At 49.0% G+C, this 27601-nt stretch overlaps 1 protein-coding gene across 1 annotated transcript in view; it reads right to left on the bottom strand.

Moving 5' to 3' along the window:
* The window catches only part of P2RX3 (purinergic receptor P2X 3), a 113298-nt gene that overhangs the window by 69012 nt on the left and 16685 nt on the right, over window positions 1–27601 (bottom strand). The window contains exons 2-4 of the mRNA XM_073681236.1: window positions 23630–23765; window positions 11336–11407; window positions 10744–10807 (exon numbers count right to left, since the gene is read on the bottom strand). Of these exons, the coding sequence (XP_073537337.1) occupies window positions 10744–10807; window positions 11336–11407; window positions 23630–23765 (272 nt within the window). The remainder of the gene's footprint in view (window positions 1–10743; window positions 10808–11335; window positions 11408–23629; window positions 23766–27601) is intronic.

Raw genomic sequence — 27601 nt, 5'->3', positions numbered from 1 at the left:
GATTCAAGCATTACCTAGCCTCAACTAAATTCACAGCCTTTACCGACAATAATCCTTTGACACACCTGGAGACAGCCAGGTTGGGAGCCATGGAACAGCGTTGGGTGGCCAGAATGTCGAATTATCAGTTCACAATCAAGTACCGGGCAGGTCACAAGAACACCAATGCAGATGCCCTGTCAAGGATGCCCCACCAGTCAGACACTGAGGATGAAGTGGATGACCTAGAAGAAGTTGAATTACCTGCCTTCCACAGAAGCGGAGTGGTCCACGAGCAACACGCCTCCAGAAGACGTCATGGTAGGACGCTAAATCCTTTACCTCATCACAGTTGGAAGGAGACCCAGGACAGTGACCCGGTTGTCAGCCTCATCAAAAGACTGATAACCCAAGAAGGTTCTCACCTGGAGAAGGATGCTCCTCCGCAAGCCAAACACCTGTGGAATGAGAGAAGCCGGCTGTTCATCTACAGAGAGAAGCTGTGCAGAAGGTATGTCAACCCCAGAACCCATGAAATGGTGTGGCAGATTGTTGTACCCAGGACAGATATCCAGATGGTGTTAGAGGCCTACCACGATCAAGCAGGTCAGTTTGGCTGGAAGAAGCTGTAAACCCTGCTGAAGGACCGGTTCTATTGGGTTGGAATGCGGAGCTCCATAGAAAGGTGGTGCCGGAATTGTGGGCCCTGTAGCCTCAGAAGGAAAGACTACGGCAGCCAGAAAGCACCCTTGCAGTCCATCAAAACAACCCAACCCCTGGAGATTGTAGCTCTGGATCATGTCAAACTGTCACCCAGCAGATCAGGCTACTCCTATGCCCTGACCATGGTGGATCACTATTCCCGGTTCCTGGTGGTAGCCCTTGTCAAGCACCTGACAGCAGAAACTGCGGCAAGAACGTTCCAAGCCTACTTCTGCAGACCCCATGGATATCCGGAAAAGGTGCTAACAGATCAAGGCCCTGCTTTAGAAGCTGAGCTATTCAAGGAATTCTGCCACCTGAATGGATGCAAGAAGATCCGGACTACGCCATATCATCCGCAAACCAACGGTATGTGCGAGAAAATGAACAACATCGTTATAGACCTGTTGAAAACCCTACCCTTGGAAGAAAGGAACCAGTGGCCAGAAAAGCTACCTGACCTAGTGGACCTGTATAACCACATACCCGTGAGTACTACAAATTGTACCCCAGCATACCTCATGAGAGCAAGACCTGGAAAATTGCCCATGGACCTGGAACTCGGAGTGGTAGAACCTGCTGCAGATACGTCCACTGAAGATTGGGAAGCAAGTCGGCAAGAGCAGTACAGGAAGGTACAGGCCTGTGTCGAAGACAGTCTAAACAAGGTGAGGGAAAGACAGGAAGAACAGTACAATAAACATGCACCAGCAGAACCCTTGGCACCTGGAGAGATAGTGCTGAAGCGGAAAAGAAGAGGTCACAAGCTCGATGACCAGTGGGAAAGAGAGCCCTACACTGTGCTAAACTCCAGATTTGACAACAGTAAAACCTGCCTGATTAGTAAGGATGGAAGTAAGACAACCACAACAGTCTCAAGAGACCACTTGAAAGTGTGCCCAGGTCTACTGAAGACAACGGAGGAAGAAGTACCTCCTATAGCACCGGAAGAACCCAAGGAAGATGTGCTTCACACAGATCTAGGAGATTTCCCTGCAGACTGGCCTCAACTTGATGGAGCAGTTATTATACTAGTAATACACTTCTATCAACCACAAGAAGAACCTGTGAGCGCCCTAGAAGAAACTGCTCAGGAACAGGAAGAGTCCCCAGTCAGAGGAGGATCACCCATTGAGGCAGAGCCTGAAGGTCCAGTAAGCACTTGCCAGTCCCATAGAGAGATTGAGGCAGTTTTATAATCTACCAGCACGTACACCTGATAAGTTAACAGAGAGTCCATGCACAGACACCAGTATCATCCCAGTGCTACGAAGGTCCACACGCAGCACACAAGGACAAATCCCTGCCAGGTTTAGGTAATGAGCACAAAGTGTCTACATTATAAATAGTTACCCAGTTGGGTATTGCCTATTGTTTATTGTGTAAACTGAAATTAATGTGTACATTTAGTGACCCGTAAGGGTACAAAGACTTGTAGGCTGAGGACTGTGAGCAGCCAAAAACTGTCCTTGTAAATAGTTGCACTCATCAAAAGTGCCCCCTTATTTGACCACTGAACAAAAACCCGTTTGGCATGGCCAAAGACGTGGTCCAACACCACACCCAGGGCCTTTGTTGAGGGTTTTCGGGCGGGTCCCTCATGTTACTCATTTTACGCTTTCTTCGGTGAAATGGACACCGGGTTACGGGACTTACTGTAACTTTATTATTGTTATTATAATTATTGTTAGTGTTGTAACCAGTTACAAAATGCTTCAGTCCAGGAGTACTGAATTGTACTAGGGGGGGAATGTGGCACCCTCCTGTTCACAGGTACCACAGGAACCAAAAGGGTGCATGGACGGACTTCTCCACAAGAGGCCCTCACTAAAAACAAACACCTCCACCCTTCCACCTCATACCACCAGAGGGAGCCCTGTTAGGGATATATATATATGGAGGGTGGAGCCAGGCAGTTCAGTTAGTTGTTCAGAGAGTGTGCTGCCACTGAGAGCAGTGAAGACGCAGCACGTCTGCTGCTGTATCGAGGGCCCCGAGTGTGGCCGGAGGCAAAGAGGAGAGGAGTTGAGGGGGCAGAGGAGCATCATAAGCTCACCCCAAGACACAAACCGGACACCGGGTCCACGCCTACAGGGTCCTTTATACCCAGTAGGGATCACCGGCATACCAGGAGGACTACAAGTCCCTGGTCGACCTGAAGCTAAACCCTTGACAGGACTAGGAACCATGAAGGCCCCGGCGTCCAGGGATAGTGGTTACCAGAAAAAGGTCCTACTACCAAGCGACAGGTGAAGGAACAGCACAACACAAAAGCTAGGCCCAGTTGCAGGCTGGCCAGGAGCTTAGAGAGAGGGAGACACGGACCAGGAGGCCTTATACCTGCTCACTGTGGAGAAGTCCTGAAGTGCACCCTTCCTACCGAGTACCCTGGATCGTACCTGACATCTGCACCAGTAAAGGTACTGAAGTGAATCCCCTGTCTCTGTCAGTGACTCCTGCTGCGCCATCTCTCCTGCACTGCAAGCCCCAGCATCACCACCATTTGCACCTACACTGCCCCGGGGGCCCGCTCCGCCTGTGGGGAGCAGAAACATCCCAGCTACCATCCCATCACCCCCCGGAGGTCTGCAGCAGCGACGGTAACCATTACCGGAAACCACAGGTGGCGTCACGAGACAAACTGTACACTAAAACCCCTTTTTAAAGAGAGACCCAGAGTACGGGCCCGGGAGCCGACTGCCGTGACCTCCTAAACAAGGTAAAAGGCCCGGCTACCGAGTCCCCTATATTCCCCCTGGGTGACACAATGGCAGGGGATGTTACCTGCCAGACTGCTTATTCCTTGGTTTCATTAATATCCAGCCCCTTACTTGAGATCTAAAGATCTAAGGATTCTTAATAAATGTCTTTAATCCTGGATGAGTAATGTATAAACATCCCAATGATCTGCCCATTTATCCATGTACTAACAGTTATTGTTTGATCTTCCAGCAATCCAGGGCTTCTGTCCTGCAGGACTCCTTGTGCGTGCTATGGTAAGCTGGTCGGTAACCAGGGTGTAATCTGAATCCTTGAAGATCGATGAAGGAACAGTACTGTTTTACTGAGCATATGCAAACCTATTATTGGTCTGCAGCAGTTCTCATCGTGTTGGGGCAATGGCTATCATGATTCTTTTGCTGGGCAATAAGTTTTTTGGGTCTATTCCGTCGTTGTGGTGTTATAAGTATAATCTATCTAACAACCACTGCTGTCCATTATTGGTGTTGGGGCACAACAGGGTGCGTCTCACTTTCCATTTCTGCTGCATAATTGGTTTACCATCTTCATACTGAATTTGGGCATTATAGGCATATCAGACACTCACTATGGTGATTCATCTTTGCAGATTTCTCTAGTTGTCTATATTTCTTCTGATCTTTCTGATCATTTCTATATCTAACCTGGTTCTTGCCAGAAGCTTTGGTCCTTAGTGCTTCTGTACCCACCCTGGTGCTGTTTCTTTGGTACTACTCCACTCGTGCTGTCCTGAGGGACGCATTTGAAAAAGGGAATTAGACCTACCGGTAATTCGGTTTCCAAGTAGTCCCTCAGGAGAGCACCCTTAATTTCCCTCCCTTATGTTTATCTTTAGGCTCACACAAGATCGATCTTCCTGCAGATCATTCATCCATCAAGTCGTGATGGCTCAGTATCGAGCTGAAACCGTCAAAGGGTTTCTTACATATGAGTTATATTAGCTCGTATAGACGATTTGCATCCATCCTTTTGTGGTACTTTGAAAAACACTGGAGGGTGGAGGTGGGAGGGACCTTTTTAACCTCTCTGTGATCCTGTCGCGCTATAGGTCAAGGAAGGACTACCTCCACTCCTGCTGTCCTGAGGGACTACTTGGAAACCGAATTCCCTTTTTTCCACAAAAACGATCTTTTAGCTGCAATTTTTTTTATTTTCATGAGGGTACCAGGAGAAATTGGATCCCAAAAGTTGTTGTGCAATTTCTCCTGAGTACGCTGATACCCCATATGTGGGGGAAAGCCATTGTTTGGGCACACGACAGGGCTCGGAAGTGAAGGAGTGACGCTTTGGAATTCAGACTTTGATGGAATGGTCTGTGGATGTCATGTCACATTTTCAGAACCCCTGATGTGCCTAAACAGTGGAAATGCCCAACAACTGCCCTCTTTTTGGAAACTAGACCCCTCATTGAATTTATCTAGATGTGTTGTGAGCACCTTGAACCCCCAGGTGCTTTACAGAAAATTATAACATTGACTTGAGAAAATAAAAACAAATACATTTTTTCCACAAAAATATTAACAAAAATATATTTTCACAAGGGTAACAGGAGAAAGTGGGACCTCAACATCTGTTGTCCAATTTCTCCTGAGTACGCTGATACCCCATGTGTTGGACAAAACTACTGTTTGAGCTCATGTCAGGGCTCTGAAGGGAAGGAGTGACGCTTTGGAATGCAGACTTTGATGGAATGGTCTGTAGACGTCATGTCATGTTGTCAGAGCCCTTGATGTGCCTAAACAGTGGAAATGCCCAAATAGTGGCCCCTTTTTGGAACTCATACCTCATTTGTGAATTTTATAATGTAGTGTCATACATCAGTTGTGTAGGACAACCTGACGAACACTACACAACTGACATAGGACAACCTGACGAACACTACGTCAGTTGTGTAGTGTTCGTCAGGTTGTCATACATCAGAAATTAATTTAGTAGTGCATGGAAGTATGGTACCTTCTGAAGCATTCTTTCATGCACAGGCCAGGTATCACATTAATAAGTGGTGTCCTTGCGTATTCCCCTTTTGGAACACACTTGGCACCTTTTTTTTTACTTACCTTTTTTTCCTGTTTGAGGGATCTGCCCCGGGAAATGCTGGCCTGGTACAATTCAAGGTCCTTCAGTTTCGGAAGTACTGGGGCCTGCTCCGTCACCACTGCCAAATATCAGGGCCTTGATCACTACCTCCTGGAACTGAAAGTGCGACATAGAAGTCAGGCCTGCACATCGTGATAGAAGGAGAGTGTTGGGCATTGTCATCTGTACAATGTGCAAGGCCAGCTTCTTGTACCACATCTTGGCCTCTCTCAAAGCAATGTACGGCTGGAGGACTTGATCAGAGAGATCAACTTCCCCCATGTACTTGTTGTACCCCACTTCACAGTCTGGTTTGATGACCTATATAGAGGAACCTTGTACAGTGCTGAGGGTGTTGCCATCACCATGTATGGTAATCAAGAAAAGTACATCCCTCTTGTCCTTGTATTGTACTTGACCACCAGCAGGTGGTCGCTACATTGGGCTCTGCTCTGGCCCATTCTGAGCATCTGTCCAATTAGTGTCTTCGGGAGGCATCTCTAATTTTTGTGGACAGTATCGCAGGCCGCAGTACGTCGCGCAGAGAGGGACGCAATTTTCCCACTCACTTCCAGAACAGGGGGGAATTCAGGGGGTTCAATCCGAGAGTCCTTCCCTTCATAAACTCTAAACTTATGAGTGTACCCTGAGATACTCTCACACAGTTTATACAGCTTGATTCCGTACTTGGCCCTCTTACTGGGCAGGTACTGCCGGAATCCAAGCCTCCCCTTAAAATGGATTAAGGTCTCATCCACGCAGATGTCTCTTTGTGGCATGTACGCTTCAGCAAACTTGTTGTTGAAAGTGCTCGATGACCGACCGAACTTTGAAAAGACGATGAAAGTTCGGGTCATCACGTGCAGGACACCTTGCATTATCGTTGTAATGCAAGAACTTGTGGATGGCCTCAAAACATGTCTGGGTCATGATCATTTGGAACACTAGAGTTTTATACAAAACGTTAACACTCCAGTATTGCCGAATTTCTGGCTTCTTCAGGATCCCCACATGAAGGACCAGGCCCCAAAACTTCATCATTTCTACTGCGTCTACAGGAGGGGGGGTGCTGGTTCATCTTCTCTCCTGGGATGACTGCGTGGCGGTTCAGCAGCACCTGAGGAGGAAGTAGAGGAGGAAGAGGAGGAGAACGTCGATGAGTCAGAAAAATAAAGAAAGGTGGGATCCTCGCCCTCGCTGTCAGTGTCGGAGGCAAGGAAAGCATATGCCTCCTCCGCTGAATAGCGAGTTTGGGATGAGCGGGACATACTTTTTGTTATGTATGTGGTACGTGTGTGTCAGTACTTTATTTAGAGTGTGTGTGTGAGTGTCAGTATGCTTGGTGTAAACTTTTTTTTTTTTTCTAAAAAAAAAAAAAAAGGAACAACCCTAGGTGGTGCGAGCACGAGTGCGGATCGGTGAACTATGTCACTGATCAATGCTCGGCGGCTGCTGGATGTGCGCACGGATGTGGTGCAAAGGAGGGGGGAAAGTGTAAAACAGCGAGCACGAGTGCGGATGAGTGATCTATAGTCACTGATCAGCATTCGGCCGCTGCAGAAAGCACGAAAAAAAAACGTGACAAAAGTCAAGCGATCAAGTACTGATCAAGTACTGATCAGCACTTGGTGGCAGAAAGGCAGATGAAAAGAGGGGGAGGGGGATTGGGATGGATGAGGAGGGATCAAAAAATTCTACTTACAGTTGTCTTCTATCAGATGTCTTTTCTAGCAGGAGCGACGATTGTGGTATTACTGGCTTCTGTGGCACTGCAAGGCCCAGCCCGGTGCACAATAGGACAGCGAGACCGCCCTCTACAAAAGAAAAAAGGTTAGTGGAAAAAAAGTGTAAAGTAGCGAGCATGAGTGCTGATCGGTGTTTTGTCTCACCAATCAACGCTCGGCAGCTGCAAGATGCACGGAGGGGGGTGGGAAATGGGCAGGGACAAAAAAAGTCCTGGAAAACAGCGACCATGGATGTAGATCAGAGATGGATTTACCAAAGTCTTCTCTGTTCTTCTTTCAGCAGGAGCAGGATCAGGAGCAGGAGCAGCAGCAGGAGCAGCAGGAGCAGACCCCAGCAGGAGACCGAAGACCCGAGCATGCCAGAGCAGGAGATCCAGGCGACCAGAGCAAGAGACCCAGGAGACCGAAGACCGGAGCCGGTAGGAGAAAGGTCTTATGGTGTCACAGAGGCTTCTGTGGCACTACAAGGCCCAGCACAGAGAGATCAGATGTGTGATCATCCTGTAGAAATCCTCACCAACTACGAGAAGCTGCAGGATAGACACAGGGGGGTGATAGGGCAGTGACAGCCAGGTCACAGGCCAGGTCACAGGCCAGTCACCGCACGGTCACCGCACGGTCACCGCACGGTCGCGCTCTGGTTGGTGCGATCGATGTAATCGGCAATCAGACCAGGTTAGGGCCAGGGCTGGGGTTACTAGGCAACAGCCTAGGACCGATGCTCTTAGGAGCGCCGATCCTAGGCTGCACATCACTGTTTCAGGCAATCGGATTGCCTGAAACAGTGAGAAATGCTTTGATTGACTGTTCAGTTCTGAACAACCAATTGTTACACGCACGCCGCTAGGTTCAGATAGGGGCGAGACAGGTTACATTAATTCTTTGGAATCCTGGGGGAACCGTTACTAAGGACGACCATAGACCATATGCTGCAGCTTCTCTCAGGCACACAGGGGTATTGACCCTCAGGCACAGACACATAGGTTGTTTCAATTGCTGACCAGACTCACTTGACAAGAGTCCTCATAAACGGTAGAACAGTAGCATTTAATAAGAAGTCGCACAGCCAGTGCAAGTTAAGTCTTATGAGCAACAGGCTCCAGTGACAAGCAGTACAGTTTCCTTAGCAACACAGCAGTTCACAGTCTTCCCAGTAGTACAGGACAGCACAGTTCTAAGACAAAGGCACATTAATGAACATAGCATTCCTTACAGCACAGTGAGATGGAGGAGATGGAGAGTTTGCTGAGGGAGATGATCCCTGTGACACCATTTCTTCCAGTCCTTATCTTTCTGCCTGACAATACTCTGCACTGCTAGTTCAGGAACTCTATCTGACCTGTGCTTAGCTTCACTCCTGACTTGAATCCTTTTCGCTTGCAGGGGTGCTTCTGTGAGATACAGAACACACACACCTCCTTTCTCTTCGGCTCCAGCCAGACAGTAAATAACTTCATCATAATCCCCCTGGGGCTCTGCTAAAACACTCCCCTTCTCCTGTGACTGTGTTAACCCATCTAGTTGCTGGATGCTTCTGGAGCACAACACTTCCTGTCTCATGTGCTTGTGTTACTTCTAATAGTTGCTGAATGCTTTTAAAGCAACAGCACTACTTCTGCATGTCACACAATCACAGCGATTTTGGTTGCGGGGCACGGCGACACCCCCAGGATGACGACACCATCTACCCTAAGGTAAGATGGCGCCAGAAATTTAATGCGATCACAGCGACTTCGGTCACGGGACCGCATTAAAGATTGCGTGTAATAGTACATAGCTGGTCCCTAAGGCCCAGGGTGCAGCTACGTACTATTACTGACCTCGTCATAAAGGGGTTAAAACAAAAACATACTGTTTTACTCACCCCTCCCCGGAGTCCAGCTCTGAGTTTTTGTTACTGTTGCTGGTATCTGTGATTGTCTGCAGGGTTGATGTGGTGTTGATAGCGCTGCAACCAAACAATGAGTTCAGCAGCTTTGAGCGGCTCATGCCATCTACTATAGCACTGTGTAGTCAATCACACTAGCATTGACGCTGCCAGCTCTCATATCCCACTTTCTCCCTATCATCTGAAACTTTGCAGATTACTACACTCATCTTCTTCAATACTCCAGTTGTACAACACACAATATCTTTAGTATTTGCCCAATTTTTTATGTTTTTTTTTCCATATCTCTATTGCTAAGCTGTGAGTTCTGACTAATCTCTCACTATACAGATTCACCATAAAATGGCTGCTGCATTCTCTGTCTTGGCTTTTATAGAGGCTATAATAGTCCCTTCTGATTGGTTGTGCTGTACCATGTGATGTGGTAGCTCCTGAGGACATGTGAACCTTCTGTAGCTGATGCAATCTTCTGCTCTGTGTAAAATGGCAACAGGAATTTTTGGGGAGATTTTCGTGAATCAAATATCAAATTGTTTGAATTTGATGAATCCAGTGCATTTCCTAAAATTCAGCATTAATTTGATTTGCAATAAATCTATTCATTCATCTCTAGTAACACAATATTGCCCACTAATTCCACATTCCCACAAGCCCAGAAAGGGAAGGTCATTGAGCTAGGTAAACCTGATGATATCACAATATAAACTGATATTTCTATTTTGTGTAAAAAGAAATTAGATCTTTAGCCCCTAGGACACAAACACAAAATATGAAACAGAAAAAAAAGTAGTATAAAAAATAATTGCAAAAATCTCACATGTTATTAAAGATGGTGAGTATGTCTCCACTTTTAGTAAGCAATGATTTAAAGGGGAAAACAAACTCCCTTCCTCAGTGTCAACACCTGGCAGCATAATTCGGAGTCAATCATCATCGCTGCTACTAGGTCAGAGGTAAAGGTGTATATGCTATAGAGGCAAACTATGCAGCTGCTATGGCCCCAATGGACAAAGAAAGTTTAGATAACATTATTTTAAAGGGGTTGTTACATGCAGAAAACATTTTTAAAGCACTGATGTTTTCAAAATAACAAAAAAAAGTGATACTCGCCTCCTTTCAACCATCTGCATCATAGCGCTGGCTACGTAAGCAAGATGTGCATCATCCAGATATCAACAGGACTTCTGAAGCTTATGAATGACTGCAGTGGACAGATGACTAGAGGAGCATGTCATCAGGGAAACATCCCATGATGCTCTCTTCTAGTCACCTGAACGATACAGCCAATCACAGGATTAATCGGTCCTGTTGACATCTGGATGGCACAGACATCGTTTCTGAATCTGGTGCAGACCTCTGAAGCAGCCTGTACTAGGTCCATGGGGTGGCGAAAGGTGAGTATCCATCCATGGCTTTAAAAAGGTTTCTGCATCGGGCAACCCTTTTACTAGGTGGTAAGAATCTGTGTTGAATCCCCCTCTTCAAGTGCTCTACAAAAAATAGTGAAGGGAATCGTGGGGATAAGGGCAAACAAGGCATATTTGGAAATTTTCAATAGTAGCACAAACACACGTCAAAATACAATGCTCTTACCGTTAGATGTAGCCTTGTTTCTTGTACAGTTGCTATCATTACTGCATTTATACTTGTTATCAGTCTGCAAGTACAAAAATGTGTAAATTACTTTTAAGCAGGGGGTGAATCAATAGGGGGTAACAGAAGTAGCAGACACACCTGGGCCCTCTTGTCTGCCGTATAAAAAGGACTTCAGTATTATGAGTGGCACATGGTTCGTAGGGGGTCTTTCACAGATTTTGCTTTGGAGCCAGGGACATTCAGTACACTCACAGAGGGTACATCACCTGTAATTACTGAAGGAGGCTCCACAAGCCTTGATAGATTGAGTCACTCCATTTTGCACCTCTAACCTCACATTTGCACTTACAGCCATGACTAGGCGGCTGCATTGAATGAAGCTTCAATCCCAACTTTACTGATTGAGTTATTCGGATACTTTATGGCATAGTTTTTGGGTACTGTATGTTTCTATACCTTAATGGAACACTATATTACATATCAGAAAGGGTACTGTTCAAACTAAGGCTATTTCTGACTGGATCCTAGGGAGGTTAAGGTTATCTCACTACTTAGAAGGTTTAATTGGCATAATCCTTATTTCACTCACCTCTGGACAGTGATCTTGTACTTGTTCTGGAGTTGTTATAAGTTTTGTGAGGATTACAAACACCGAGGACCCCTAAGAGTTGAAAAGCAAAAGGTCAATGTGTAACACCTAAAGAGTGCATAATTAAAAACATGATATCGGTGGAAGTCTTCATTATATTGGGTCAGCTATGTACAATGTTAGCCCAGCCGTTGGTGATGACGTGCCTAGTAATTTGATTTTCACATCTACTATTGTGTGGTTTGGTCATTTTTGACCGATAACATGTCACAGTTGCAATGTTGTTCATGAATTCTGAATTATCTTCTACTATTATTGGTGACTAGCCTAGTTGACTACATTTTTGTCTTTTGTTGTTACAAGCTATCACTGGCTTTATGACTTAGACTTTGCCTCAGTTTCTACCCACCAAAGCCCTGGGTCCATCATGGCCCAATGAGACTAAAAGTGTTACACATGAAGAGGAACATAACAGTTACACATAAAATTGAATAAGGCTTTTATAAGTGAAACCACTGACTTCAGTGCATTAAGGGGTTTTCCCATCTCATAAGGTGATATATGGCTTTATGCTGGGATATGTCATTAGTTTATGATCAGGGAGGTACCACCTCTGGAAACCTTCACAATCCTGAGAATGAAAGAGATGAGGAGATGTGGTGCAGTGTCCTCTTCTAATTTTTACCAGCGGTGCTCCTGGCCACTTTGCAGGGAAACTGTAGTCAGCTCAATAAACTCAATAAACAGTGAACTGGATGCATCGTGATGCGGTCTCAATCTGATAATATACTGATAGTGTATCCTGATGTAGCACCCTGAGGATTCGGCTGCTACAGGGGTATTGCACCTCAACCCAGAGGTGTGATATTCCACTCCCGGGTAAGGAAGGAGTGTGGAACTGAGCTCAGATAGACTGCATGCACTACATACATCCCATTCCAGAGGAGCAGGCCGACGGTACTCCCACTTAGAAATGTGCAGGTACAACCGAGCCTGTTCCTGGCTGGAGTGGGAGGGGGGTGGTACATCCCATGTAGTGTAGGGGCAGATAGGGGGAGCAGTCTGGGTAGTGATAGGAGCTCATTGGGTGCTGGTCACCTGAGCTCACACATAGAGGGATATATAAGGAGGGCACCAACTTAGATCAGGGTCAGACGCTGAGAACAAGTCAGTTGGAGAGGAGAGAGAAGGAAACAGCAGCCCTGGAGAGAGAGAGAGTGGAGCAGAGAAAGACCCAGACGGGGAAGACTGAAGGGACCCAAGAACCCAAATTAGAGCACCGGGTGAGGAGTCAGCAAGAGGGTACCGGAACCCAAGCTGGTGGGGGCAAAGACATTCCCCAGCCAGAGACCGGAGACCGTGGGCAGTGTCTGTCACGGTCACCCACCACATTCACCCCGAAGGCACACCACATGAAGGGTCAGGGAACCCAGGGCCAAGGGTGTCCCAAAAGAAGGCCCGAGGGAGCTGGACCTAGGTGAATCACTGGTGGGGACGGCTGAAGAAAGGACAGAGGGAGAGCTCAGGGCCACGCTCTGGACTTGTTTGGGGGTTGGCTGGATCCAGGACCTGGTGGACGCAGCACGGCTTGGGTGGTCACTAGCAGCTGGAGTGACCGGAACATCAGCAGTAAGTAAACACCCTTAACTGCACAACCCGAGTCTGTCGTCATTGCCGGCTGCACCGCACCACCACAACCCCCATCCTCTGCGCCTGTCCCCTCTGAGGCTATACCCCTCCCGTTGGGGGTTATCCCACCAAGCTGCGCATCCACCATCAGCCTCAGCGGACCCTGCTGCAGCGGCGGCCACAGTGACCGCATTACAACGGGTGGCGTAGTCGACACAAAAGAACTTTAGTAACATCTGTAAAGCTGCCACATAACACTGAGCTTGACGCCCTGGGCACGGGACCGGGTCACAGCCGCTCGGAGACTACAAACCCCCCCCATCTGATCCGGTGCCGGGTATTCCCCTCAAAAAGGAATATGTCCCAGGGGGCGCGTCAACTTTGGCGTGGTCGGCAGGATTACGTGCCCGCAACACCCGGGTACTGCGTGCCTGAAGAAAAGTGCAAGTTTACCTCAGAAAGAAGACTCCTGCCGGTTCCGGAGGGTCCACGCCATCGGACTCCATCACCAGTCGTTTCCCGCCGATTGTCCGCCATTTCCAGCTTGTTCCCGCCATCTGCAGAGTTTCCCGCCACTGGGCGACGCTTCCCGCCAAAACCGCAGATTTCCCGCCTTGGAAGAGCAGCGGGCGCCATTATGGGCGTGCCAAAGGAGGGCAAGAGGCCACCTCCCATCGTGGGCCAGGACAGAAAATGGCGCCAAAAGTGGAAACCGCCCCCACCAACAGAGACTGTGATGCTGGAGGTGTCTGTCAGCGTGAAAGAACTCCCCCTGGAGCTGACAGTCACCGAGTTGCCCCGGGACCGCCCTCGAAGTGGGAGGAGACGAAAGAGAAGAGAAAAGATGGGTGTCGCTTGGAGCAGTCTGGAGCGAGCGCACCCGGAGGCAAGAGGTCTAACGAGGAGTAGCGGAGGAGCTCACCCGGAGATGGAGAGAGAGCAGAACAGCACCGGCCCGCTGGCCAGGAGTCTGCTAGAGACCGAGGAAGGAGGGCAGAGCAGCACCGGCCCGCTGGCCAGGAGCCTGCCGGAAGCCGAGCAGAGCAGCACCGACCCGATGGTCAGGAGCCTGCTAGAGTCCACAACCCCGCTAGGTCTAGCGGAGATCTTAGCGCAGCTCCCCCGAGACCGGGAGTGTGCACAAACTGCCCTGGAGGGCCTCGCAAGGAGGATGGCCCGGGTACAGCGTGAGATACTGGCGGAGTGGAGCCGGGAGATGGCCCAGCAAGCAGAGACCAGTCAACGGAGCACGCTACCCTGGAAGAGGAAGCAGACCGCCTCTGAGGATGGCGCGGGAGGACCCAAGGCCGGAGACGGCGCCGAGAAGGGAGCCGAACGCATGGAGGCAGGTAAAGGGGACGCCTATACCCCAAGCCGTGACACCGCTTACCTGCCCCAGCTCCCCGTCGCAGAGCCCGAAAGTCCCCCTGCTGTGCCCGTAGCCGCCAGGTCACCGCCATGGACTAGGCCCCGACCGGAAGCCGCCGCCGCGACCCCTGTGACGTCACACGCCCCGACCCGGAGCGTGACAAAGCAGGAATTACCACCAGCCTGGTCGCAAGGCCTAGTACCCCCGGGCGCCGCACCACCAACAGCGCCCCCTACCTCCGCGGAGCCTCCGGCCTGGCCGCAAGGCCAGGTAGCCCAGGGCGCCGCCGTCCTAACGGTGCCCTTCACCTTCCAGGTGCCCCAGGCCTGGCCGCAAGGCCTGGGCAACCCGGGCGCCACCACCACCGCGCCCGCGCCCGCAATACCTAGGGTGCCACACCTGGGGGAGGACCTCTTCGGCCAGCTCACATGGCCGGACGGGCGGCCCTTCATCAGGCCCGAAGGGTACCCTGAGCTGGAGCGGCAGCAAAGACTAGGGCCCTTGTGTGAGCCCCTAATCCCGGCTCCGAAGCCCGTGGCTCGGGTCTCGCCTCCTCTAGCAGAAGCCCAATTCGTGTGGGACCCCACGGGAGAAGATTTGATGGGGTTCACCGGAGAAACTCGGGCAGCCGCAGCTGAACGTACAGAGTGTTGCCGTCAACAGCTGGCAGAGTTTAAGAGAGAACGGGAGGAGAGGCGGGTCAGAGAACAACAGGCCCAAATCCAGAGCGCGGAGCAGAAGAGCCGGACTAGGAGGAACCCCCGTGCAGCGCATTGTCCCCGCACCATCGGGACAGTGATAAAGTTCAACCCGCAGCATGGGTGGGGCTTTATTCGGGACCGTAACAACCGCGGTGACGTTTTTGTGACCCGCAGAGACGTCGAGTCCCACCTGCCGGAAGGTCACAAAGGCCGTGACCTCTACGTCGGAGACGAGGTCACTTTCACCCGGCACAAGTGTGCCAAAGGACCTTACGCCCTCCACGTACACCGCTTGACGGAGGAGGAGTTGCGGTACGGAGAGGAGGAGCCAGAGGACCCGGACGGGTCTGAAGAAACATCATATCAAGAAAGAGCAGGAGGAAGACGCCGTTGAGTGCGGCAGAGCAGGAGCTGTAAATAGTTACCCAATCGGGGTATATAGAAACTGAAACTGTTGCTGCTAAAATAGTCCCCGTTGGGACCAGGGAACTGTTTACCCGTTAACCCCTTCATCCTACAGGCTGAGGACTGTGAGCAGCCATTCCCTACCCTCTACCTGGCCGAGGACTGAGAGCGGCCAACTTCCCCTGTATATAGTTGCGCGTCCTAAAGCGCCCCCTACCGGTTTTATAAGAAAACCAGATTTTTCTAAGAGACTGTCGCACTTTTCCCGGACACACGTTGCACAGTGTCCGGAGGAGGAACCAGAGACAAGAGAAGTCTACGAGAATGTTTATATAAAAAGTTTTATATATATATAATGTTTATATGTTTTATATGTTCATATAAAAATTTTGTATGTTTTGGTGTTTTATGTCTTACAGCCCGAGGACGTGCTGTGATTTACCAGGGGGGAATGTAGCACCCTGAGGATTCGGCTGCTACAGGGGTATTGCACCTCAACCCAGAGGTGTGATATTCCACTCCCGGGTAAGGAAGGAGTGTGGAACTGAGCTCAGATAGACTGCATGCACTACATACATCCCATTCCAGAGGAGCAGGCCGACGGTACTCCCACTTAGAAATGTGCAGGTACAACCGAGCCTGTTCCTGGCTGGAGTGGGAGGGGGGTGGTACATCCCATGTAGTGTAGGGGCAGATAGGGGGAGCAGTCTGGGTAGTGATAGGAGCTCATTGGGTGCTGGTCACCTGAGCTCACACATAGAGGGATATATAAGGAGGGCACCAACTTAGATCAGGGTCAGACGCTGAGAACAAGTCAGTTGGAGAGGAGAGAGAAGGAAACAGCAGCCCTGGAGAGAGAGAGAGTGGAGCAGAGAAAGACCCAGACGGGGAAGACTGAAGGGACCCAAGAACCCAAATTAGAGCACCGGGTGAGGAGTCAGCAAGAGGGTACCGGAACCCAAGCTGGTGGGGGCAAAGACATTCCCCAGCCAGAGACCGGAGACCGTGGGCAGTGTCTGTCACGGTCACCCACCACATTCACCCCGAAGGCACACCACATGAAGGGTCAGGGAACCCAGGGCCAAGGGTGTCCCAAAAGAAGGCCCGAGGGAGCTGGACCTAGGTGAATCACTGGTGGGGACGGCTGAAGAAAGGACAGAGGGAGAGCTCAGGGCCACGCTCTGGACTTGTTTGGGGGTTGGCTGGATCCAGGACCTGGTGGACGCAGCACGGCTCGGGTGGTCACTAGCAGCTGGAGTGACCGGAACATCAGCAGTAAGTAAACACCCTTAACTGCACAACCCGAGTCTGTCGTCATTGCCGGCTGCACCGCACCACCACAACCCCCATCCTCTGCGCCTGTCCCCTCTGAGGCTATACCCCTCCCGTTGGGGGTTATCCCACCAAGCTGCGCATCCACCATCAGCCTCAGCGGACCCTGCTGCAGCGGCGGCCACAGTGACCGCATTACAACGGGTGGCGTAGTCGACACAAAAGAACTTTAGTAACATCTGTAAAGCTGCCACATAACACTGAGCTTGACGCCCTGGGCACGGGACCGGGTCACAGCCGCTCGGAGACTACAAACCCCCCCCATCTGATCCGGTGCCGGGTATTCCCCTCAAAAAGGAATATGTCCCAGGGGGCGCGTCACTGACACTATGCCATCACTTTATCAAATGAAAAAACCCTTTAAAGGGAATCTGTCGCCAGGTTTTTGCTATCCCATGTTTGTTTTATACCCAATTATTTTAGGTTTATCAGTTTACATGGATATTATATTATATTATATCAGAAGACCCATGTGTGCATTTCTTTTTCAAATCATCCCATTTCCTAAAATGTGTAACTATGTATGCTTCTGCAAATGATTTCTAACTGTGCCAACCTTCCCTATGAGTGTCTAGTCAGTGTCCGTTTAACAGATCCAGACACCACCCTCTTGTATGTAAGTAACATCCATGCTGTCTCCATTTTTGCCATTGTGGTGCCCTGCTGCGCACTGGTGCCACAGAGCCTAGAGGGGTGCATGGACGGATTCCTCCACAAGAGGCCCTCTTAGCATACACACACCTCCAACCTACCACCTCAGACCACCAGAGGGAGCCTGGATAGGGATATATATACGGAGGGTGGAGTTAGGCAGTTAGTTCCTCTGGAGAGTTCAGCAAGTACAGATCTGAATACAGAGTCGAGCTCAGTCTAGAGAACAGAGTCCCTGCTCAGAGCCAGAGAGGGACAGAGTTCTCAGTTCAGTTCCTCTAGTGAGAAAGCCTAGAGTGAAGCTCAAGTTAGCGAGCCCAAGGCGTGCCGACGCCATAAGAGCGGTGAAGAGTAGCGAGGCCTACTGCTGTGTGTAGCCTAGTGAGGGTCCCGAGCGTGGCCGAAGGCAAGTGGAGTAAGCGAGCTACATAGGGGGCAGAGGAGCTTAACCAGCTCACCCCATAACCATATACCGGACACCGGGTCCGTGTCTGCAAGGATCTCTAGGACCAGCAGAAACAACCGGAACCCCTGGCGAACTACATGTTCCAGGTTCACCAGAAGCTGATACGTACCAGAGCCAGGAGTCACGGCGGCCCCGCAAGCAGGGAGAGTGATCTCCAACAGAAGGCCCTACCACAAGGTTAGCCGGTGCAAGACCAAGACTAGTTAGGCCTAGCTCCAAGCAGGTCAGAGACTTACTAAACAAAGGCAGGAAACAGGAGGCCCTACACCCGCTCACTGGGGAGAGTCCTGATGTGCACCCCTCACCCTACAGTGCTCCGGATTGTGCCTTGAATACCACCAGTAAAAGGTACTGAAGTGACTATTGTGTCTGTCCCTGTTCTTACTCAGACCTGACTGGGTCTCCTCTGTCCTGCATCCCTGCATTCCTTCTACCTACACTGCCCTGAGGCCCAGCTCCGCCTGTGGGGAGCTACATCATCTTAGCTGCCAGAACACCGGCCTCAGAGGACTGCGGCAGCGCTGGTGGTCCTCACCAGAAACCATAGGTGGCGTCACGAACATTCCCCTTTCCCAAATAAACTTCCCCCCTTCTTTTTAAGAGTGACCCCAGGGTACGGGCCCGGGAGCCGACCACCGCGACATCCCCCAAGGTCAGGCAACAACAAGGCCCGGGCGCCGAGTCGTCCCCATCCCCTGGGCGTGTCACCATCAGAGAGACTTCGGCTATGTATTAAAGCCATTGTCCCAATACTTACTTCCATAAATGTAGAGGTAGCGCCAACGCAATAAGTGCACCTTAATAATGCTTCTAATTTTAGAGCTATACAGATATACAAAATATGACCAATGGTAAACCTAAGAAAATGGAGGAGGGAAGGTGAATTCCCATCACCTATATTAATATTAAGAGGTGTCATCCTGCATTATCTGTCCCCAGATTTGTACAGAAACAGATAGGTAATCCAGTACACATACACTGCTATGCAGCTATACTGGACATATAACATGTGGTTCCATGTGAAATAAATGTTGCATTGTTGTATTAGGTAGATGTTTTCTACTACAAACATTGCTTTTGTCTTTTGCAGCACACCAAGTGCTTGTGGGAATATAACATGATATTTTTGTTTTTGGACAATGTGATTAGTTGGGACATAATTAATTAATCAGTAATTAACACTTGCAGATACATTTAGCATTAGTGTCTACTAAAAGCAATCATGGGCCAAGTACTGTATGATTCACCTATTAGGGCATATGGATATGATAGAGGTGTTTCCCCCCACAAGACACCCTTCGGTGAGCCAGCTCTTACTCTGGTGGAAACAGCCAACTTTTGAAAGGTTGGCTACTTTGTACCATGGCAGAACTGTGGTACAACATGAAGACAACATTTTGTAGAGTAGACCACGTCCTGGAGGAAGCGGCACATCAATACACTAGAATATATCTTACAAGACCTAAAGTATTTTACTATCAAGAGGCACTTGAGATGGGTGGCCACAAAGACTCAGTTCTTGAAACGGTTCAACAACAGTACTACAGGACTTTTGCTATGGGGCCCTCGTCCCTCAGGTTTCTATGTATGTGTGGCGCCCCTGAGGGTTCAGTCGCCACAGAGGTACTGCACCTCACTCAGAGGTGTGGTGTCTACCTTCTCTCAGGTAAGATGGGAGTGCTGCATGGAACCCCAAACACCTGCATCCAACACCACACTGCTCCAGGCCAGCAGGAGGGGCAAGACGCAATTTAGTTTTCTGCTGAGCCCTGACCCTGGCTGGAGTAGGGGGGAACCCAAAGGTAGGGGGAACCAATAGTGGGTGTGGGTGGAGGAAGCAGTTACAGGAAGCACTTATACAGTAGATATAAAAGGAAGACATCTTAGTTCAGTTCAGAGAGACTAGTAAGAGGAGTGGTGGAGTTTGTGAGGGCTGTTCAGAGGAACAGTGCGGGAGCAGAGGCTCAGTCAGCGCTCTGCTCCACAAGTTAGGGCTCAGGATAGAGGCCCCGGAGGGGAGTAGGCTCCGTTCTACAAAAAGGATCCCAGGGGGTACGGAGGGGAGCAGGGAGTAGGCTCCGTTCTACAAAAAGGATCCCAGGGGGTACGGCGCGTGCAGGACGGCACCCGTACGCCCCGCTCCTGCCAGGTGACAGGAGGGATCGGTCGCTTCATTCTAATCCCCAGGGGGTCAGGTTGGTCCCGGATCCGACATACAGGAAGGACTTCAGCATACCCGAGCGGGATTGAGAGTGGGCAGCGTAGGGCAGCGGTGAGAAGGACCAAGTGTGAAGAAGGTCAAAGTAGGAACACGAGAAAGTGGGGTTCCGCCAGACATTCCTAAACTGCTTGAAGGAGGATTGAACCCCTGCCCGGTGAACGCAGCGCGACGAGGGAGGCCTTAACCTATAAAGTGCACTTGTGAATTGCCTAAGAACTGTAAGTAAAACCTTGAACGACTGCATGGAACTGCCTCTGTCTGTTTCTTCACAGGCGCCATTATTCCTCTCTGCACTACAAAGCCCAGCGCACCATCCATCTATTTTACACTGCCCTGAGGCCCGCTCCGCCTGTGGGGAGCTGTACCATCTTTAGCTGCCTTGACACCTGCCTCAGAGGACTGCTGCAGCGCTGGTGACCTTCACCAGACACCACAGGTGGCTTCACGAATTCTCGGAACTTTTATTAGTAATTGATACCCCTTTGTGCACTGACCGCCCTGGGCCAGCCACCGTGATAACCCTGGCGATCAGCCACAGACCCCTGGGGGCGAGTCATATGCCTTTGCTTGGCCTGACTGATATCCCATGTGACAGGACAACGATATAAATAGGGACTCCAGCCTCATGTTATCACTGTCACTAAGCTCCTTTCTATGCAGGACCCTTACATTAAAGCCTATGATTCCCAATGTGATCCATCGCATCTTTAAACACAACCTGTGTGATATAGATATATATATAATACTGCTACAACCACCACAAATCACTTGTTATATGTATTACATGTATTATACGCAGACATGGAGATATTAGTACAAAGCATTTGAAATATATTACTATTGAGATATGGCCCACAACTTCCTACAAGGGCCACGTTAGAAGGAAAGACTCAGACCCAAACAGGCTCTTAAGGGACCGGTATATAATGACATGTAATTATGTAATCTTGACATCCAGGTGAAGAATAGTGCATTATAAAGGAACCTTATAAAAGAACATATAGATAATGTATCATTGCAGAACATTAAAATAAGGCAGCCCTTATGCTGTGAAGCTGAGCCACCAATCTTTTCCTAGCAAAGAACATATGAAGCACAAAACGGCAAAGTAAACAAAACATAATAAATGTGACATAAGATAGATAGTCTTCCATCTGGATTTGTCTGGGTCACACCTTATGTGGCGCCCCTGAGGGTTCAGTCGCCACAGAGGTACTGCACCTCACCCAGAGGTGTGGTATCTCCTTCTCTCAGGTAAGGAGGGAGTGCTGCCCGGAACCCCAACACCTGCATATGACGCGCCCACTGGGCCGTGTGTGGGGGAATACCTGGAGCCGGGTCTCTGTGTAATGCTGGGGGTTTGTAGTCTCCGTGGCGGCGACCCGGTCCCGTGGCTCAGGGTGGTCAAACCAGTGGCGGATCTGTTTATTTGGTTTTTAATGCTTAAATGTCCAACTACGCCACCCGTGGATTGCGGTCACTGAGAACCGCCGCTGCGGGGTAGACCGCTGAGGCTGATGTTGGGTGCGCAGCAGAGGGTAGTATAACTCCCCACCGGAGGAGTATAGCCTCAGGGCAGCGTGTGTAGATGGTGAGGGTTGTGGTGCATGGGCGCAGCAGAAATTACTCAGAGTCCGTGCAGTGCAGTTCAGGGTCTTTACTGTTGGTAATGAAGAAGGCCCTGCCGGGAGTACTGGCTAACATTAGAGGCCTGGTCAGTCTGTGAGCGAACAAGAGTCCCCCTGGCCAGGTGGAGGTGTAGGCCTTCCGTCTGAGTGCACTCTTCCTGGCTACCTTGCTGTAGTCGTGTAGTAGCCCACATCCCTGAGTGTACCGTGTGGTGCTCACCCGTATGGCTGGTGACTTGGGGCCTTTGGTACCTTCCGCTCTTCGATGGCGGTGCCGGTGCCGTGCGTGTGACTGAGCCTCTGGGCTTTCTATGGCCAGAGGACCAGAAATCCCCTGCCAGGTGGCTTCTGCTGCTTGATGTGGATATCCTCACAGCCTCGGACTCCGGTGTCCGGTTCTCTGCGTCTTCTGCCAGGATGAGCTCTATCAGCTCCAATCCCTGGCTCTCTGCTCCTGTGTTGCCTCCAGAGCTCCTTGCTCTGACTAGACTCAACTCTCTTAACCCCGCCCCAGATCCAGTTTATAAAGGGCAGGTTCCTCCCCTCCCTGGACTGTGGCAGGAGGCGTTGCATGCAACAGTGCTCCTGACCAGGAAAACCCATGCTCGCCCTCAGACATGGTATTTCTACCACTGTGGCAACCAGACCCCCTGGGGTGCCACACATACAACACTGCACTGCTCCAGGCCGGCTGGAAGGGCAAGACGCAATGTATGTTTCTGCTGAGCCCTGACCCTGGCTGGAGTGGGGGGAACCCAGAGGTAGGGGGAACCAGTAGTGGGTGTGGGTGGAGGAAGTAGTTAGGGGGAGCACTTTGGTAGAGGTATAAATAGGGAAGCCATCTTAGGGTGGCAGATTAGATCAGTAGGAGAGCAGTTCAGAAGAACTGCTCAGGACAGTTCAGAAGAACAGTCCGGGAGCAGAGTCTCATTAGGAGCTCTGCTCCACAAGTAGGGCCTGGTCTGGAGGCCCAGGAGGGGAGCAGGGAGTAGGCTCCGTTGTATTGAAGGGATCCTAGGGGGTACGGCGAGTGCAGGACGGCACCCGTACGCCCCGAATCTGTCAGAAGACAGAGGGATCGTAAGCCGCATTCTAATCCCCGTGAGGGTTAAGCAGGTCTGTGAACTCCGACGTACAGGAGGGACTTCAGAGCACCCGAGCAGGATTGAAAGTGGGCAGCGCAGGGCAGGAGGGAGAAAGATCCAGCGTGAAGTCGGTCTGGCTAGGAACACAAGAAAGTGGGGTTCTGTCAAGTACTCCTAATCTGCCTGAGGAAGAGCTGAACCCCTGCCTGGTGAACGCAGCGCGACGCGGGAAGCTGTAAGCTGACAGTGCACCCTGAGGAACTAAAGAACTGTGAGTAAAGACTTGGATGATTGCACCGCACCGCCTCTGTCCATTATTTCGTCTGCGCCATCTTTCCCCCTGCACTACAACGCCCAGCGTAACTTACACTACCTACACTGCCCTGGAGCAAGCTCTACCTCTGGAGAGCCACACCATCCCTGCTGCCGTAACACCAGCTTCAGAGGACTGCTCCGTAGCGGCGGCTCCCTTTGGTCGCAGTCCACAGGTGGCATCATGAACAATCCCAAAAATCCCATATAAAAAAATATCCCCCTTTTTGCACTGACCGCCCTGGGTCACGGACTGGGCCAGCCACCGTGATATCCCCCAACCGGCATCCAGAGGCCCGGCTGCCGAGTACCCCACGGCCCTGGGGGCGCGTCACTTACATCATCACTGAAAATGTATGTCTGCAGGAATTAGTGAATCACCTCACATAGAAATCACTCCAAATCATCCTTTTATTTTTCAACTTATACTAGAATTGGAACAATCAGCACACGTGTAACTCAAATACATTTAAAATACACATAAAACAGATTTACCTGTGGAGGGATGACATAGTCTGCTACATCCATGACTTGCTTACTGTAGCGTCCAACACCCTTAACTTTTGTCATAACTGATGATTCAATGGAAGAGTCTCGAACTTGATAAGCTTTCTCATGAAGAAAAACCCAGCTGTAACCAGAGGTAAAGGAATAAAGAAAACATATCAAAGATGTGTATTTGTAAATAAAATTATTCCCAAATTAGGTTTATTAGCCAACTTTCTGCTGTTTGCAATAAACCAGTCAAATAAGAATGCTTTAAATAACTCAACGCATCTAATATAACAAGAGGTTTCTCCAAATTCTACACAAAATGCCACGGTCAATGACTACTGCAGCATCTGAATTCTTCAACCCACTGAATATAATCCCTCATAAGAGCCAACATGTACAAATCAGGTGTTGCCTCAAGCAATCCTGCTAATCAAGGGCTTCATTAAAACACGCCAAAAACCTGGACTTGCTAGGGGATTGTTGACTGTAACATTTGATTGCACGTTAGACATATGGTTATGTGAAGAGAGTGGTCCAAAAAGTTAAGAGAAGAGATCATTGCCTTGCACAAAGAGAAGGATAACAAAGAGAAAGCAAAGGCATTGGATATTCCTAGAGATACATTTGGAAGCACATTTCACAAGTTCAAAGTTAAAAGACCATTGGCTATGCCAACTGGACATAGCAGAAAGAGAGTGTTATTACTGGCTTCTACAAGACTCCTGAGCAGGGAGGTGCTCAAAGACCCAAGAGAAGTGGTGGCGAACCTATGGCACGCGTGCTAGAAGGGGCACGCAGAGCCCTTCCAGTGGGCACACGCGCCATCTCTTCAGCACTGCCGTCACCACTGCAGCCACTCTACTCAGCCCATGCAAACCCACCTCTCATCAGTAGTGCCAGGACCATTCTCCTCTGCACGCGCGCCGTGTGCCCTCCCATCTGGCTGCACACTCTCCCATCAGGCCACGTGCCCTCTCATCAGTCTGTGCGCGTGCTGAGGAGGGTGAGGGGATGGCGCTTGGGCTGAGAAGAGTGACGGCGGCAGTGCGGGGGAGATGGCGAGTGTGCCCACAGGTAGCACTGTGATATATGAAGAGACGAGATCAGTGTTGGAACGTGCAGAGATGAGTAGTTTTTTCTTATGTGGGGCCATTATACAGTATGGAGCGTCATGTGGGGCCATTATACAGAATGGAGCATCATGTGAGGACATTATACAGTATGGAGCATCATGTGGGACCATTATACAGTATGGAGCATCATGTGGGGCCATTATACAGTATGGAACACCATGTGGGACCATTATACTCTATGGAGCATCATATTAGGTGATTATACAGTATGGAGCATAATGTGGACCATTATACAGTATGGAGCATCATGTGGGGTGATTATACTGTATGGAGCATCATGTGGGGCCATTATACAGTGTGGAGCATCATGTGGGGCCATTATACACTATGGAGCATCATGTGGGGCCATTATACAGTATGAAACACCATGTGGGGCCATTATACACTATGGAGCATCATGTGGGGCCATTATACAGTATGGAGCACCATGTGGGGCGATTATACACTATGGAGCACTATGTGGGGCCATTATACAGTATGGAGGACTATGCTGGACCATTATACTGTATGGAGGACTATGTGGAGCCATTATTGTGTATGGAGGACTATGTGGAGCCATTATTGTGTATGAAACACTATGTGGGGGCCATTATACTGTATGGAGGACTATGTGGGGGTCATTATACTGTATGGAGGAGTATGTGGTGGCCATTATACTATATGGAGGAGTATGCGGGGCCATTATACTATATGGAGGAATATGCGGGACCTTTATACAGTATGGAGCACTATTAGCCTAAAAGGACTAATAAGTTCATGGGAGTGTATAGCAATAGTGGCAGCCAAAGAGAAACTCCCATACAAAAAAACAAATAATAATAAGTAGGAAATAAAATAGTAAAATATATGAATTTTATTAAACATGTATTAAAAAAACATATCATAAAAGCAAATAAAATACAGAAGGAGAACCTACTGCAAGTAAGGAAATCAAGGTACAAAATATAAATGCTTATCATGCAAAGTGCGAGAAGGATGTTATAGAAGTGCTTCCCACTAAATTAGAATATCATCAAAAAGTTCATTTATTTCAGTTCTTCAATACAAAAAGTGAAACTCATATATTATATAGAGTCATTACAAACAGAGTGATCTATTTCAAGTGTTTATTTCTGTTAATGTTGATGATTATGGCTTACAGCCAATGAAAACACAAAAGTCATTATTTCAGTAAATTCGAATAATTAACAAAAAACACCTGCAAAGGCTTCCTAAGCGTTTAAAAAGGTCCCTTATTTTGTTTCTGTAGACTCCACAATCATGGGGAAGACTGCTGACTTGACAGATGTCCAGAAGGCAGTCATTGACACACTCCACAAGGAGGGTAAGCCACAAAAGCTCATTGCTAAAGAAGCTGGCTGTTCACAGAGTGCTGTATCCAAGCATATTAATAGAAAGTTGAGTGGAAGGAAAAGGTGTGGTAGAAAAAGATGCACAAGCAACCGGGATAACCGCAGCCTTGAAAGGATTGTTAACAAAAGGCCATTCAAAAATTTGGGGGAGATTTACAATGACTGCTGCTGGAGTCAGAGCAACCACACACAGACGTATCCAGGACATGGGCTACAAGTGTCGTATTCCTTGTGTCAAGCCACTCATGACCAATAGACAACACCAGAAGCATCTTACCTGGGCCAAGGAGAAAAAGACCTGGACTGATGCTCATTGGTCCAAGTTTTTTATTTCAGATGAAAGTAAATTTTGCATTTCATTTGGAAATCAAGGTCCCAGAGTCTGGAGGAAGAATGGAGAGGCACACAATCCAAGCTGCTTGAGGTCTAGTGTGAAGTTTCCACAATCAGTGATGGTTTGGGGAGCCATGTCATCTGCTGGTGTAGGTCCACTGTGTTTTATCAAGACCAAAGTCAGCGCAGCCGTCTACCAGGAGATTTTAGAGCATTTCATGCTTCCCTCTGCCAACAAGCTTTTTGGAGATGGAAATGTCATTCTCCAGCAGGACTTGGCACCTGTCCACACTGCCAAAAGTACCAATACCTGGTTTAAAAACAACAGTATCACTGTGCTTGATTGGCCGGCAAACTCGCCTGACCTTAACCCCATAGAGAATCAATGGGATATTGTCAAGAGGAAGATGAGCGACACCAGACCCAACAATGCAGATGAGCTGAAGGCTGCTATCAAAGCAACCTGGGCTTCCATAACACCTTAGCAGTGCCACAGGCTGATCGCCTCCATGCCACGCCGCATTGATGCAGTAATTGATGCAGAAGGAGCCCCGACCAAGTATTGAGTGCATTTACTGAACATACATTAACAGAAATAAACACTTGAAATAGATCACTCTGTTTGTAATGACTCTATATATAATATGAGTTTCACTTTTTGTATTGAAGAACTGAAATAAATTAACTTTTTGATGATCTTCTAATTTAGTGAGAAGCACTTGTATTTGTGCCACAATCTACATGGAGAAATATAGTACCAAATATAAGCATTGAAAATCCAATAGAAATATACACAAGACCAAAAAAGTATAACACAAAATTATTGCACAATAAATTCATAATGGGGTTAATATAAAGTGCTCAGTGCTTACATTTCACAAAATGGTTATATAGCAGCATGAAATAGCAGCAATAAATTTAGATTTCAATAGTCTTATCCCAATCTAGTGGAGCTATGTGGTATTGCCACTAAAAAAATGCAAAGCAATGGACTACATACATATAGACCTAGATAAGGCACTAAATATACTGAATATACTAAACCAGGCAAGGGGTTACACAATCAAGTGCACATCCATATATATCATGTTGAACCAAGTGGCTGTGATATGGAGTAGCATAGTGCAATAGGAGTGTAAACGACCACTGGACTG

Source organism: Phyllobates terribilis, unplaced genomic scaffold, assembly GCF_046119375.1.
Source record: "Phyllobates terribilis strain yellow unplaced genomic scaffold, ASM4611937v1 Scaffold_5__5_contigs__length_657084704, whole genome shotgun sequence".
Taxonomy (NCBI): domain Eukaryota; kingdom Metazoa; phylum Chordata; class Amphibia; order Anura; family Dendrobatidae; genus Phyllobates; species Phyllobates terribilis.
The sequence above is the reverse complement of the archived record's forward strand: the minus strand, read 5'-3'. Positions and strand labels throughout refer to the sequence as shown.